At 41.4% G+C, this 16,910-nt stretch overlaps 1 protein-coding gene across 5 annotated transcripts in view; it reads left to right on the forward strand.

The window, feature by feature from the left end:
- The window catches only part of NEK1 (NIMA related kinase 1), a 204,507-nt gene that overhangs the window by 144,602 nt on the left and 42,995 nt on the right, over positions 1–16,910 (forward strand). For all 5 annotated transcript variants that reach the window (XM_082624999.1, XM_082625000.1, XM_082624997.1 and 2 more), the window contains 3 exons: positions 1,175–1,240; positions 1,324–1,552; positions 7,695–7,847. In XM_082624999.1, coding sequence (XP_082481125.1) covers positions 1,175–1,240; positions 1,324–1,552; positions 7,695–7,847 — 448 coding nt within the window. The remainder of the gene's footprint in view (positions 1–1,174; positions 1,241–1,323; positions 1,553–7,694; positions 7,848–16,910) is intronic.

Below are 16,910 nucleotides of genomic sequence, written 5' to 3' on the forward strand. Positions count from 1 at the left end.
CCCTGATTCTGTCCTTTCCTGGTCGTTGAAGTCTGTGCCTTTTATTTGTTGAATTTCACGAAGTTTTTGCAGACAGCACTGACGTTATTGGCACACCAGTCTTTTACAGCCTTTGTGTTTATCTTGAAAATAAGATTGAGTGGGAAATACCAGCCTTGGTCACCCTCAAGGACTTGATATAGGAAGCCACTGTTGCTCAAGCAGGTGTAGTCTCTCTTCTCTCTGGTAACGAGCGTGTGCTGCGTTGTTCACTCTGACTTCAGATGCCCCTGTGTGGGCCCTTCCTGGTCCCCAGTCTCACATCCCACGTAGCTGCTCACCTCTCTGGTCGTAGCGACTGCTAATGCCTGCCACTTTACTGGGTAAAATGCTCTTTGTCTGTTTTACATGTATTACTTTAAAACTGACCACTCTTTAATAATATTTGAGGTAATCCATGTAACTAAATGGTTTTTCTTTATGTGTCTTCTTGCTAAATATCACTTCCTTAGAACTTTGAGAACCACTTTTCCTTGCCCTGAGTCTTCCAGATACCTTTGCTTTCGCAGTTTTCATAATTACTAATTTCTTCTTTTCATATATTTACAAATTCTAGATCGTCTAGATTACTCTGATTATACTAATCATAAAACAAAATTTATTTTATCTTTAGTACCAAGGACTCAGAACTCTTTATTTTTACTCTTTGCTTAGGGAGAAAAGCCAGTCCTCAATTATGTTTAGTAAGTAGTATGGCTTAATAAGAATATATGTACCTGAAACATAAAGACAGCTTCAAAATAACACAGCCTGTCTTGAATTATTCATCCATCAAAACTTCCCTAGCTCTGAGTATATGAATTAATTTTTAAAATTTCTACAGTAAATGTAAAATTACCAAGAATCAGGTGCCAAAGAGGAAGAGAATATAGTTAAATATGTGATCAAGCAATCCAAAAATATGACAAATAATTGAGAATTGGCTCTTCTAGTATATATTACATCTATTAAATGATAATATGTAACTATTTCTCATTGCTGATAATGAAGAAAGCTGTGTTAATATTTTACAGGAATAAAAAATTCCCAAGGAGCATGAAATGTTAATGAAAACAAAAAGTAAAAATATCAAAAATTTTAAGGTGGACTTTTAAAATAACATTATTTCTTACTCTGTAACTATCTGTGTTTAAAGGACAGAAGTTTGACTGATGCCCAAGAAACCTCAGAAGAAATGCAAAAGACTAACAGTGCTATTTCAGTAGGTACAATTTTCAAATTTTCTCTCTCAATCATTTTACTTAATCGTATACCTATTAAAATACAACATTTTAACTGTTTCAGAGTAAGCGCGAAATACTACGTAGATTAAATCAAAATCTTAAAGCTCAAGAAGATGAAAACGGAAAGCAAAGTCACTCTGAAATGGGTGCAATAATTGTTCACGAAGACGCCAAAGAGCAGGAAAAAGAAAAATCGGTTTCGTCAGATCGCAAGAAATGGGAGGCTGGAGGCCACCTGGTGATTCCCGTGGATGAATTGGCACTGGACACGTCCTTCTCTGTGACTGAAAGTGCGTATGAGCGTGCTCGTGTCCTGCCTGGTGCAGCCCGGCACGCTTAGAGGGGTTGAGAGAGGCTGGAAGGGTTTCTGTAATAGGTGAAACGTGGAGAAGACCATTCAGCTTTCACATGGCAAGGGTTTTCCACAACAGTCTGTAGCGTGAGAGCGGGAACTAGCGGCGCACGTTTAAAATGTGTTACTGTACTTTAGGCCTTTCTCCCACGTTAGAGTCACCCATTAGCAGGGGTAGTTCTTGGTGAGAATCAGAGTAGTGAACTTCAGCAAAGACTCAGAAGGTCCTGTCGGCGTTGAGCAGGGGTGTCGAGAGGGTCTCGCGCAGTGATCCCTTTGCGCAGCGATGATTCCTGAGCCGCTGCCCTTTTCTCACCTTGTTCCTGGCGCTGGAGGTTCAGCAGGGAACCAACAGACACACGCGCTCGCAGGGGGCTCACTTTCTAAAGGGCCGGTCTCTCCATCAGCTAAGTACGTGCAGTTCTACGTGAGTTTTCTGACGGACCACTTCGGTAGAATTCTTTCTCGTGTTGGAGGAAAGTCCACAGGCTCCACAGCAAGCAGTTCTGTATTGAGTCCCACTACCTGCCGCACACACTTCTGAGCAGTGAGGACACCGCAGTGGTTGAGACGGAGCCCCTCCCTGAGAGCAGAGCGCGTGTCAGGGCATTGGTCCGTCGCCAGGAGGTGGTTTATGGACGGCGTGGCGTGCTGAGGGCAGAGACGCGTGGGCTGCCCTGAGCCCAGGACGCGGGGGAGAGCCTGGGACCCTGGGGAGCCGATGCACCTAGCGCGGACGCGAAAGTGAGAATCCCCGAAGCCTCCGGTGAGCGGGCCCAGAGCACGGAGAAGCCGCAGCTGGAGCGGACCGTGCCTGCAGAGGGCTGTGTCCACGGCCGGGTAGGAAATAGCTTAGGCGTCGCGGGCCGCGGGGACTGTGCTAAAGCTTCTCCACTCCGACAGCGCTGCTCTGCGCTCGTGGGGCCGTGTTTCCAGGACGTTTTTTTTTTTTTTTTAGGGACACTGACATTGTGATTTCATAAAATTATCTTTATATCTTCTTTCTTCTCTCCAACTTTCTCTTCCTCCTTTGCTGTCTAGAGTGCTCATGATTGCTTCCTGGGGCGTTTTTATAACAACTGTTTTAAAATCCTTGTTAGATCATTCTCGCATCTGTGTTACATTGCTGTCGGCTGCTAGTAGCCACCTCCCGAGAGAGTTAAGATTTTCCTGGTTCTTCTTATGCTGAGTAATTTTGACTTATACCCTAGACATTCTGAATATTCTCTTACAAGGCTCTGGGTCTTGTTTACATCTGATGGAGAACATTGATAGTTTTGCAGTCGTCCCAGTTAGAGTCAGGTCCTGAGTTCCCATCTGCCTTCTGTGGCCTATGCTTTCAGTATCGGCTCCTTTTTCAGAGCCTGGCAGTGCTGCTTTGACCTGTCCGGCTGTGTACCACGTGGTGACTGGTCTGGGACCTGGGTGTTCCTCGGTTTGCTGGCTCAGTTTTCAGTGTTTGATACGCAGCACAGGATCAGATCCACGTGTGCACAGGAGGTGAGCTCAGGTAATAGCAGGCAACTTCAGGGGGTTGCCTTCTGGAGTTCCTGTGTCTGCACTGTCTCCCTGGTGTTTTCTGTCTCTGGTCCTCTGGTCAGAAAGCTGAGGCCCTGGTTACCTCACTCCACCCTGTGCTTGGAGCAGGGTGGCCAAGAGCCGGAGGAAGCAGCCCTGACGTCTGGGTACCACGTCTCCACCAAACAGGACGGAAGCGTCCTCTCCCCAGCTTTACGGGCTCTGGGTTCTGACTACCCGTGGCAGCGCGTGGGGGCTGGAAGGGAGGCAGTGGAGGGAAGAGCGAGAGATCCTCACCCTCACTGTCTCTCCAGGCATCAGGGTTCCCCGGCCCGGCCCTTGAGACAGAGTGGAAGGCCCCTCCTAGAGCTTCCTCCCTCCACAGCCCAGTGCCCTCCTGTGGGTTCCTGACCGGGGAAAACGGGAGGGGGATGGAGGGTACCACGTGCTGGGCGCGCTTTGAGTCTCTGTCTTCTTCGCTCCTCCAGCTGCTGGCTGCTGCTCAGCGTCCTCGTGCAGCTGCTCCCGTGCGGGTCCTGGTCCTGAGAACTGTGTCAGTGGGGGGCACGGCTGGCGCGTGCTTAGTACTCCATCTTCCCAGGAGTCAGAACTCCCGTTATCCTTTCGACGTGTAAATACTAAGAAAAAAAGCGTTTATTGTACTTATCCATGGAGTTACCGTTTCTGCTGTTCTTAATTTCTTTGTTTAGATGTATGTATCCGTGGTATCACCTTCCTTCTTTTAACATTGCTTGCAATGCAGGTGATAGATTCTTTCAACTTTTGTCTATTGAAGAGTATTTTTACTTAATTTTATACCTTATTTTTAAATTAATATAGATTTAATTATATAATTTTATAAGGTATAATTTAAATTTTTTCAAGTTTAAAATTGTATACCTTAACTTGTAAAAGATGTCTTCTCTGGGTATGGAGTTCTAGGTTGGCAGTGTCACTTTTGGGTGCTTTAACGATGTTGCTCTGTCGTCCTTTTACTCGCGTTGTTCCCGACAAGAAATCAGATTTACCTGTGTTCCTCTCTCCATAACATGCCCTTGTTCTCTGACTGCTTTTAAGACTTGTGTTTATCACAGGTTTTGAGCAGTTCGGCTGTGCAGTGCCTGACCATGGTTTTCGTCCTGTCTCTTTTCCTCGGGGTTCTCTGAGCATCGTGGGTCTGTGGTGTCTCATGTTCATCGGATTGGACGCGTCGTCCCCAACATTTCTCCAGGCATTTTCCTGTGCTGCCTCCCGGTCCTCTGGGGGCAGCAACCGCACGTGCATCAGGTTGTCCCATAGGTCACTGATGTGCTTTTCATCGTTTAAGAGTCTGTTTGTTCCTGTGCCTTTCATTCTGGATAGTTTCAAATTCACTTATTTTTTTCTGCATTGCCTAATCTAGTATTAACCCCATCCAATGTATTTTTCATCTCAGATATTGTGGGTTTCATCTCTAGAAGTTCGATTTGGGTTTAAGTATCTGCCATGTCTGTACTAAACGTTTTGATCATATGGAATACAGTTATAAAAACTTTATTAGTGTGCTTGTGTGAGAATACTAATGTCTGTCTCCATTCTGAGTCCATTTTCATTGGTTAATTTTTCTCCTTATTGTGGGTCATATTCTTCTGCTTCTTTGCATGATTGGCAATTTTTGATTGGATGCCAGACATTGTGAATTTTACCTTGATGGGTGCTAGGTTTTTTTGTGTTTCTGTAATTATTCCGGAGCTTTGTTCTGGAATGCAGTTAAGTTAGTTGGACTCCGTTTGATTCGTTTATGTCTGTTTTTAAGATTTGTTAGGTGAGATCAGGGCCACATTTAACTCAAGTGCAAATTCTTCCTAGCACAGAGGGAAAGCCCTTCTGAGTGTCCAGTTCACCACGAATTATGATATTTTCCAGTCTGGCTGTTGGGAACAAGCAGTGTTTCACGTCCTGTATTCCCTGTAGTCTCTCAGGTGGTTCTTTTCCTACCTGAGGTCGTTTTTTCACACATTTGCCCACTTCAGTGCTCTGCTGAATACTAAAGACTACCTTCTGGAAGTCTCTGGACTTCTTTTTTTTCTGCCTTAGTCTCCCAAGGGTCGGTCCCAGCTCTGTCGCCGGAACTCAGGGAATCTGCTGGGCTCTGCCTGGGTCCCCCTCCTGAGCTGCAGCTGGAAACTCCCAAGGCAGCAGGAGGGGCCGTCATAGGAGTTGTCTTGTTTGTTTCTCTTCTCCCAGGATCCATGTTCTTACCTCTTCTTATCTTACTTCTTGTCCAGTGTCTTGAGACTGATGTTTTATATATTTTGTCCAGTTGTTTTTGCTTATCCAGGCACTAGTATAACTCTGGTCACCCTGTTCTATCTTACTGGGAGTGGACGTACTTGAGACCAGTTTTTAGAGGCTGTTGCACTCATCTAGACAAAAACTGAAGACCTTAACTGAGAGATAATAAAAGCGGACATATGTAAGAGATTCTCGAGGACAGACTTGCAAGGGCTTCAAGGGAAACTCTTCTACAAGTTTGTCAGGGCAGGAACTTTGATAAGCAGATGAGGAAGCATCAGAGTTAGGAAAACTGAGAGTGTGGTATGGATTTACTAGAAAAAGAGACAGCAAGACAAGGGCTAGAATATCTGCAGTGAGTTTGTCGGTAGAGGCATGGTGATCTTGATGAAAGCAGTGTCGCTAGAGGGCTAGGGGCAGAAATAGACTCCAGGGATTAAGGATCGCATGGCAACTGAGGAAGGAGCCTCTTCCAGAAGCTAAGCTGTGAGGAGAAGAGAGATGAGGGGGGTGCCGGGTGGTGGAACCTTGCGGAAAAGAGCCTTGAGGATAAAAGTGCATCCCCGCACCCATTTTAGTACCTGCCTGACCGCGGCCGCAGTGCACGTTGGAACCCAGCATCCCTTCCGGTGCCTGCGCCGGCGCCCCGTGGCCCCCCGGCCTCTCGCTCTGTCCCTCTGCCTTCGTGAGGCTCCCTTCCCGCCGCTGGCGCCCAGCCGCTCTTTGTACTTCACAGCCCTCCTCCCCTCTCCTCTTTCCCAAGCCCTTGGCACAGCGGCCTCCTTTGCTTCATTCGGACCCTGCTGTTCCACTGCCCCCATTTTGAAGCCCTCCTTGTAGCAGAGCTCTTCACAGGATTGTCTGTGCAGCCGGGTGCTGGCCCCACACCTACCCCCACCCCCTTCACCCCATTTCCCACCCACCTCCTTTAGATTGCTTTGGCACCTTTATCCAACACCAGGTGGCTGTAAGTTACCGGTTGGTTCTGGGTCCTTTACCCTTCTTAACTATCCTTTTAAAAATTGTTCCTTATTATTAATTATTTTCCCTGAACAAAACTGAAGTTACCTGCTAATCTGCAGATATTTACTTTCATGGACTAGTACACAAAAATTTGTATTAACATGTATTTGGTCACCTTTGAAAGTTTATATGATGTACACTCCATAATAATATCCTGTCTGTTACTGCTAGGTGCCTATATGCTTCATGTATTATTATCAAATGTTCTAAAGACTCAAACTTCAGTAGGTCCTTTTCTGGCTTTTGCTTTGCTAAATTTTAGTTAAAAGGTTTACCCCAAATTATTGTCAAAAAGGAAGTGTCAGTTGCCTACGTACGATAAATAAGGTAAAACAAATTTTCTTAGAAATACTTTTCTCTACTTTTAATCCATATGCACATTTATCTTAGGATTTTTTTTCTATTCAGTGAAATTTATAGAAGCAAAATATTAATTTATATTTTATCTATTTTTGTACTACCCCGTTATTCTTAATTATCTTAGGTTTAAAAAATTTTTTTCTCAAATAAAAACTTTACAGAAACATAATTTATGTTTTTTTCCATTTTTATATTCCCTAAAACTAGAGTTTAATTTATAAGTGTTTTAAAAGGCAACTTTAGATATATTTATTATTAGTATTAGTTGCTTTTGTTTTTTTCTAACATTTATTATTCATTCCCTGAAAGTCCTTTTTTTGGGTTTTGTTTTGGTTTTTTATGTTGATGACTATTTATTATTTTTTTAATTTAATTTTTATTTTATATTGGAATATAGTTGATTTACAATGTTCTGTTAGTTTCAGGTGTGCAGCAAAGTGAATCAGTTGTACATATACGTATATCCACTTTTTTTAAGATTCTTTTCCTATATGGGTCTTAACAGAGTATTGAGTAGAGTTCCCTGTGCTGTACAGTAGGCCCTTGTTGTTTACCTATTTTATATTTAGTAGTGTGTTTATGTTACTCCCAAACTACTAATTTATCCCTCCCCCCACCTTTCCCTTTTGGTAACCATAAGTTTGTTTTTGAAGTCTGTAAGTCTGTTTCTGTTTTGTAAATAAGTTCATTTTACCATTGTTGTTTTAGGTTCCACATGTACGTGATATCATATGATATTTGTCTCTTTCTATCTGGCTTCACTTAGTTTGATAATCTCTAGCTCCATTTTTAAGCACCATCGTTATATTCTCTTTGTGATGTAACCTTTTTTTCCTATGAAGCACTCAGTTGGACAGAAGATCTTACATCTGCCTTAAGATTTTTTTTTCATCTTTTTCTTCTAGAACATACAGTGGGAGAGGTTATTAAATTAGATCCCGGTGGATCTCCAAGAAAAGTCTGGGGAAAAAGTCCTACAGATTCTGTTCTAAAGATACTTGGAGAAGCTGAACTACAACTTCAGACAGAACTGTTGGAAAACACAACTATTAGAAGTGGTAAGCAGAGAAACTAGTTGTTTTTCTATACTAGAAATAATATTAAAATGGAACTGTATTTTTAGAGATGTGTCTATTATAAATGAATTGTTTGTAATAGACTACCTTTTGTTATAATAATTTTCTAGTTAGCTGGAGAATGGTTGCATTTTCTGGGGAGTTCTCTCAAATGGTAGTCTTGGGTTTTGATCTGAAGTAACCTAGGTGGGATCTAAAAATACAGGAAGAGGAAATATATATGGGAGAGGGGGAGCCGGAAAAATAGAGCAGTCAGAATGCTGTTTCACATGAAGGAAGATGGAGTAGCAGTGCGTTGACATGAGTGGTGTATGTTTAATGGGGATTCGGGAGTCGAGTGGACTGAAGGGCTAAAAGATACTGTCGTAGGTACGGCAGGCGTTATCCTGGGCCTGGGGGGATGCGTTGCTGTGAGGCAGGAGGGACACGCTTGTGGTCCGTGAGTGTGGTGGGTCTCAGTGTAACAGCTACGCAAAGAGGGAGTGCTCCTGTTATCAATCAAGTGTTGCAGGAGTTAACAGCTCATTCAAACCAAGAGGGAGTCGAAGATGGTTCTTCTTTTTTGGAAGTTGTGTCAAGGCTTGAATGTGTGTGTATTTCACTTTCCTGTGGGTTCGTGCTCACTCCCACCCTCACTTTCTTTTTATCTGCCTCTCCTTAAAGCTTGGAGTGAAACTTGTATCCAAAACTGACAGAAGAATAACCTGGGAGGTGAAGCTACTCACATTGTGTAAAAAGGAATTAGCCAGATGCTGACAATTAGCTACGGAAATGAACCTACATACTTATTACAGAAGTAGCAAAAGGAGGTGTTCTTTCCTTATAAAGAGTGAGCCTCCCAGCCACTGATCGTCGTGGCATTTCTTTAATATTAAAGGGGAAAAAACCAATTTGAACAAAGTATATAAAATCATTTGTTTGAAAACAGGGCAAGTCCATGAGTGTGTATATTTGTAATCAGTTTGTTCACACTCTTGGGTCTGGAAGTTGTGCTGTTGATACCAAGTAACAGTCACAACCAGAAACACAATACTAGTAACAGATTCCTACACCTCAGTCTGAGCCTGTTCTCAAATGCTCCAGGCGTTACTTAGAAAGAAGTACCTCCAGGCTAAAACATTTCAAAAATAATAAACATTTCAGATTATTTGCTAGCCTGAAAGTCCTAAATATGTTCATTCCCATTAGAACTATGACATTTAAATTCAGATTCCTCTTATGTAAAACTTTTATTGCTTAAATAAATGTAATAATGGTCTGTGATAAGAGTTAGGCAGTGTGAAAGCAGGACTTCACTTCTCCATACAAATAGTCCATCTACATAGAATTGGAACTGAATTTTTTTTTATGATTTGTCTTTTTAAAAAATCATATTAACCACCTATTGAATACTTATTAGCTGTGCATACTATTATGCGTTTGGTGGTGAAGCTACAAAGAGTAAAAGATGGTCGTTGCTCTCAGAAGGCAGACACAAATGAAAACAACTACAGGGTAATATTGCATGAAAAGGGAAAGAATAGGAGTACCCACAAAGTTAAGAGGTAGTGCAGAGACGTTTATGTAATTGGCTTTGTCTGTGATAGTGGAAGGCTTCCCGGTGCTGTCATCTGCCGTCTTTAAAAGTTTTCTTCTAAGTACATTTACTTATAAGAATATGCTCTGTGCTGAGATTTTAAGACAAAGAAGTTGCAGTTGTTAGCATCACGGAGATCACATGTAGCAGAGTATGTGTCAGAGCTGTCGCCTATGAGACGGTGTGGGCCCACAGCTGAGGAGGCTCTGGGTTATCAGTACTGTCCCGTGTCATTGATGGTGCTGGGCTTTTTGGGTCAGGGAAAGCCACAGAGAGAGCAGGTGCTTTTGAGCTGGGCCAAAGATACAAAAGAGCCCACTGGGTAGTTAGGGGAGAGGACGAAATTCTAGGCAATTTGCAAAGATGCCAAGGTTTCGTTAATGTGTGTGAGAGCCATCCTCATGTCGTGGAAAGAAAGTTCTGGTTTCATCACTTGCCAGCAACCATGGGGCAAATTCCTCTGACTTTGACTTCCAGGTGCTCGGTGTGTAGAATGGAAACACTGTCATTCAGGACTGTTTTGTGGATTAAATGACAAGCAGGATAGACTTGTGTTGTGTTTAGTCTTCCGATCCTTATATCAATGTCTCTTTCATCATTTTGATTGTTGAAGCTCTTTTGTGATAGATTCCTTAGGAGGAGCTCATGTGAACAATGCAGCCAAAGATTTTGCATGTTCATAAGTTTGTGTGAGGACTTTCTTCTTGAAGGTACGTTTGGCTAAATATAAATCCTTGACTTACATTTCCTTTCCTTGAATGTCTTTAATGGATAACAGTGCTGTATTGTGACATAAGGCATAGCTGTCAGGAAGTCTGGTGACAATCTTACTTTCTTTTCCTTTTCAATGACTTGGTCTTTTTGTTTGGATACTCAAAGGATATCTTTTTCCTTAAAATCCAACTTCTTAAAATACATTTTGTTGTTGGTTTTTTGTTTTTTTTTAATACATGGTTGGTTGGTTGGTTTCTTTTCATAGACTTTTGTTTTAGAGTGTTTTGGGGTTCACAGCAAACTTCAGCGGCAAGTACAGAGAGTTCCCATACACCCCCTTCTTCCACACGTGCAGAGCCTCCCTGACCGTCACTCCCCAGCAAGAGTGGTGCACGTGTTACAGTCGATGAGTCGACATCGACACATTGTTATCACCCCAATCCATAGTGTACCTCAGGGGTTTAGTCTTGCTGTTGTACTTTCTGTGGAGTTTGACAAAAATTTACTGAACTTTATCCACCGTTTCAGTATCATACAGAATAGTTTCCTGCCCTAAAAAATCCCTGTGTCCTACCTGACTATCCCTTCCTTCTGCCAAACTCGTAGCAACCATTGATCATTATACTGTCTCCATAGTTCTGCCTTTTCCAGAATGTCATATGGTTGGAATCACACAGTGTGTAGCCTTTTCAGACTGACTTCTATCACTTAGCAGGATGCATTTAAGTTTTCTCCATGCCTTTTCCTGGCTTGACAGCTCATTTCTTTTTAGTGCTGAATAATATTCCATTATATAGATATACCACAGTTTGTCAATAAAGGTTATTTAATAGGTCGTTCACCTATTGAAGAATATCTTGGTTGTTTCCAGGTTTTGGCAATTATGAATAAAACTGCTGTAAGCATCTGTGTTCAGGTTTCTGTGTAGACATAAGATTCCAACTCATCTGAGTATATGCCAAGGAGCCCAATTGTGATTGTATGGTGTAAGAGTATATTTAGTTGTGTAAGAAACCACCAAACTGTCTTCCAAAGTGGCTGTGCCATTTTGCGTTCCCACCCATGTGGACTGAGGGTTCCTGTTGCTCCACATCGTTCAGCAGCATTTGTTGTTGACACTGCAGTGGGTTTTAGCCACCATAGTAGGTGTGCAGTGGTGTTACCTTGTTTTAATTTGCAGTTCCCTAACGGCATACGATGGGGAGCATCTTCTCATAGGCTTCATTGCCTTCTGTATCTTCTTTGGTGAGGTGTCTGTTCAGATCTTTGGTGCATTTTTTAATTGGGTTTGTTTTTGTTTTGGTTTGGGTTTTTTAATTCTTTTTGGTAACTATGTAAGGTGATGGATTTTTTTAAATATAAATTTATTTATGTACTTATTTATTTTTGGCTGCGTTGGGTCTTTGTTGCTGCACGCAGGCTTTCTGTAGTTGTGGCGAGTGGGGGCTACTCTTCGTTGTGGTGGGTGGGCTTCTCATTGCGGTGGCTTCTCTTGTTGCGGAGCTTGGGCTCTAGGCATGTGGGCTTCAGTAGTTGTGGCTCGCGGGCTCCAGAGCGCAGGCTCAGCAGTTGTGGCGCACGGGCTTAGTTGCTCCGCGGCATGTGGGATCCTCCTGGACCAGGGCTCAAACCCATGTCCCCTGCACTGGCAGGTGGATTCCCAACCACTGCGCCACCAGGGAAGTCCTGGGTTGTTTTCTTATTTTTGTTCTGAGAGGTTTTTTATGTATTTTGGTTAACAGTCCTTTGTTTTTATTTCCTTTGTAAATATGTTCTCCCAGTCTGTGGCTTGTCTTCTCATTCTTCTGACAATGTCTTTCACAGAGCAGAAGTTTTTTAAGATAAAAGAAATTAGCTTATTAAATGTCTTTCATGGATTGTGCCTTTGGTGTTGTATCTAAAAAGTCATTGCCAAACCCAAGGTCACCTGGATTTTCTCCTATGTTATCTTCTAGGAGTTTTATAGTTTTGAGTTTTACATGTAGGTCTGTAATCAATTGTGAGTTAATATTTGTGAAGGGTGTAAGGTTGTTTGTTTATTTGTCTGTGGATGTCCAGCTGTTCCAGCACCATTTGTTGCTAAGAAGACTGTCCTTTCTCCTTTGAGTTGCCTTTGCTCCTTTGTTAAATGTTAGTTGACTGTACTTCTGGGCTCTCTGCTTGTTCCATTGATTTGTTTGCTGTTCTTTCATTAGTATCACACTATCTTGATTACTGTAGCTTTTAGTAAGTCTTGAAGTTGGGTAGTGTTACTTCTCTAGCTTTGTTTTCCTCCTTCAATGCTGTGTTGACTAATCTGGATCTTTGCATCTTTATGTAAACTTCAGAATCAGTTTGTTGATATCCACATAACTTGCTGGGAGTTTAATTGGAATTGCATTGAATCCATGTATCAAGTCAGGAAGAACTGACATCTTGACAGTATTGAGTCTTCCTATCCATGAACATGGAATATGTCTTCATTTGCTTAGTTATTCTTTGATCTTTTTCATTAGAGTTTTGTAGTTTTTTTCATCATGGTATGTTTTTTAATATGTAGTTTCCAGTCTTTTTGAGGAAAGTATTCTTGAATTATAGTTTTTTGAGTTCTTTATTCTGTTCCTTAAGTCTACTTCAGGGACTTCTAGGTATATTTTGGATCTTTTTTGCTTATCACTTTCTCTTGAATCCTTTCTGTCAATTATTTTCTTTAATTAAATTTTTTTTCTCGGGCTTCCCTGGTGGCACAGTGGTTGAGAGTCCACCTGCTGATGCAGGGGACCACGGGTTCGTGCCCCAGTCCAGGAGGATCCCACATGCCGCGGAGTGGCTGGGCCCATGAGCCATGGCCGCTGAGCCTGCGTGTCTGGAGCCTGTGCTCCACAACAGGAGAGGCCACAACAGTGAGAGGCCCGCATACCACAAAAAAAAAAAAAAAATTTTTTTTCTCCTATTTACCTTCCGTATCTCTTAAGACATTGTGTGTTTTGCTTATATGATCTTGTGTTTTTTCTAGAATCTTTATTTTTCAGATTTTTTCCTTCTTTGCTAATCTTTCCTGAGCTCTATCAACTGCCTCATTTCAGATTCTTTTCTCACTGTAATTGTATTGTATTGTAATTTATATTTTTATGTTGTTCTCTTATATCTTCTATGATGTTCCTAGTTTTTCTATTTGATCTTTAAGTAGTAGATTATAATTTTAATTTGTTTCATGGATTTTTATTATCTCTGGCCCACAGAGGACACTTGGTGTTGTCTGGAGACTTTTTGGTTGTCACTGATAAGGTTACTACAGGTATCTAGTGGGGAGAGGCCACACAGAGTGCATATTGTAAGAAGTGTTCTCCCAAAACAAACAATTATCTGACCCAATAGTGCCAGAGTTGGGAAACACATCTATGAGGACATTATTCTACTTCTTTTTTTTTTTTTAGTTAATTAATTTGGTTGCACAGGCTCTTAGTTGCTGCAGGCCGGCTCCTTAGTTGTGGCTCCAGGGCTCCTTAGTTGTGACATGCGTGTGGGATCTAGTTCCCTGACCAGGGATCGAACCCTGGCCCCCTGCATTGGGAGCACAGAGTCTTATCCACTGTGCCACCAGAGAAGTCCCTCTATTCTACTTCTTATTTTTTTTTTCTGACAGTCACTTTGTATAGAATTTAACAATGATCCTTTTATGTTACTTATTTTCATGTGAAATTAGATTTGCTAAAATTTTAGAAAGGAAGAGTGGGTAAAAATAGCTTTTCTGACTTCATAACTTGAGCTTCCTCTTCTGTTATTTTTATGACATGTTTAAAAACCATGGCCTCGTAGAGTCTGAGCTCTTCTGTCTTTGCTCCTTTCCCCCTCTTTTCTCTGTCCTTTGTTTCTGTTATCCCTGCACAGATCAATTTGGATTTTCTTTCCAGCGATTTCTCCTCAATGTGGGGCTTTGATCTCCAAGGGAACTTCAGGTGGTTAGTTTCGAGAATTCTTAGGAGCAGACTGCCCCACACTTTTTGACTTCTCCATTGGTCCTTCCTTTTAAATGAAAATTGGAATGTGTAAAAACACCTCCTGCTTTGGCTACTCTCCTTAAATTGGCCCATCGTGCTTGCCTGTGAATACTTGCTGGCTTTTTGGGGTTCTGATCTGGGGTCTATCGGGTGCCCCATTGTTTCCCTCTGCTTTCTTTTGCACAGATGGTATTGCCACCTGAGTCTGGAGCTGACTGTGATTTGTCTCTGTTCACATGTGTTTTGGGAGTTGTGAGGTCACCTAGATTTGCTTTAGATGTTATTTAAGGGTGTTTGGTTCTCTTGGTTTTGTCTGTTTTGAGGAGGGGTTCAGGGAAATTAAAAAAAAATAAAACAAAAACAAAAAAAAACTATCTTCTTTGCTATCTTGCCAGAATTTCTCTATTTGGCTTTAAATATTTAAGCCATGGAGGATGTTCTCTAAAAATTTTTGTTGAATTTGACTATTCTTCCCTTCTTCACATGTAACACCTGTACTCTCTACCCAAGAAAATAATTCATGAGGGAAGTTTGCGTATAATTTTCCTTTTTTGTAAAGTGCTTATAGTGGTTTGGAATTAAGGTTTTCCTGACTTATTAAACAAGTGGGAAATGTCGACTGAAAAAAAAAAGCACAACCTAAAAGTTGAGAATTATGTTTTATTTGGTGAACCAAACTGAGGATTTAAACCCAGGACACAGCATCTCAGACAGCTCCGAGGGGCTGCTCCAAAGAGGTAACGGAGGAGCTAGGATATATAGGGGTTTTTGCAACAAACACCAGGTAGTCAGAACTTCAAAAGATTGCTGTTAATTCGAGAAAACCAGACATCTCAAGTTACGGAATTAAGCACTCTTCTATGTATGGGAGGATGCAAGAGTCTGGGCTCACTGAAATAATTATTTTTGATGTTTACCTTTTGATATGCACCTCAGCTGTGTGGGGCCAGAATCCTGTGTTTTCTCATCCTGAGTCCCCTCAGGGTGCACCACTGGGGAGGGGGGCGGAGGGGGAGGGGGAGTGGCTGCAGCAGTGACTGTTTGATGCGGGGGGGTCCTGTTTCTATCCTGAGTCTCCTCAGGGCTCACCTTTGGGGCAGCTGTAATGTGATGGCTCACTTTGTTTATCGATATGGCAGACAGCATTTATTATTGACAGAAACATTCCCATTTTGACTATATTCTGGAAAACTTTGTGAAAGACTAGTATTACTTTTTCCTTAAGTATTTGGAAGAATTCACCTGTGAAGCCATCTGGACTTGGTGTTTTCTCTGTGGGAAGATTTAAATCATAAACTTAATTTATGTTGTGATGTCTTTTGTGTCGGTGGACCATTTGCAAGTGTTTTGCATTTAATTTCCTAACATTTTGGGGTTTTTCTAGTTATCTTTCTGTTGTTACTTTGTAGCCTGTGTTGTGGTTACAGAACATCATAGTGTACATGATTTCAGTCCTTTGAAATGTTTGGTACTTGCTTTCTTGCCCAACTTATGGTCTCTTTTGTAAATGTTTCATATGCATTTGAAAGGAATATGTATTTCACAGTTACTGTATTTATGTATGTATTGGGTTGGCCAAAAATTGCCTTTGGTTTTTACATAAAAATAAAAGACACATTTTTCATTTTTGCCAAGAGTTTTATTGAACAACCTATTCACCCTTTTGTTCCACTACCTTCTGCCATTTTTCAGGCAACTTCATAATTCCATGTTCCCAAAACTTTTTATCTTTTTGAGCAAAGGACTGTTCCAGGTGCCTTTTACAGTTTTCCAGGGAATTGAAATTTTTTTCATTATGAGAATTCTGTAAAGACCGAAATAAATGTAAATCCGAAGTTTCAGTGCCTGGTGAATACGACAGATGAATGAGAACTTCCCAACCAAGCTGTAACAGTTTTTGCCTGGTCATCAAAGAAACATGAGGTCTTGCATTATCCTGATAGAAGATTATGCGTTTTCTGTTGATTAATTCTGGGCACTTTTTGTCGAGTGCTGCTTTCATTTGGTCTAATTGGGAGCTGTACTTGTTGGAATTATTCATTTGGTTTTCTGGAAGGATCTCCTAATAGAGGACTCCCTTCCAATCCCACCATATATGCAACATCACCTTCTTTGGATGAAGACCAGCCTTTGATGTGGTTGGTGGTGGTTCATTTCACTTGCCCCACGATCTCTTCCGTTCCACATTATTGTACAGTATCCACTTGTCATTGCCCGTCACAATTTATTTTAAAAACGGAACATTTTCATTACGTTTAAGTAGAGAATCTCATGTGGAAATATGTTCAAGAAGGCTTTTTTTAGCTTAACTTACATGGAACCCAAACATCAAAGCAGTTCACATAACCAAGCTGGTGCAAATGATTTTCAGTGCTTGATTTGGATATTTTGAGTATGTCAGCTATCTCCTGCGTGGTATAACGTTGATTGTTCTCAATTAATGTCTCGATTTGATCGCCGTCAACTTCAACTGGTCTACCCGACCGTGGAGCATCGTCCAGCAAGAAATCTCCAGCACAAAACTTCGCAGACCACTTTTGACACGTTCGATCAGTCATAGCACCTTCTCCATACACTGCACAAATCTTTTTTTGCATTTCAGTTGAGTTTTTACCTTTCTTGAAATAATAAAGCATAATATGCCGAAAATGTTCCTTTTTTTCCTTCCATCTTCAATATTAAAATGGCTACACAAAAATTCACCAATTTTTTTAAGTCTATTTTTATTTTTTTTATTTTTTTGCTTGAGTAATACTTGTGGAGTTGAATTTTTTT

This window comes from Mesoplodon mirus, assembly GCF_964341445.2.
Source record: "Mesoplodon mirus genome assembly, chromosome: 1".
Lineage (NCBI taxonomy): Eukaryota > Metazoa > Chordata > Mammalia > Artiodactyla > Ziphiidae > Mesoplodon > Mesoplodon mirus.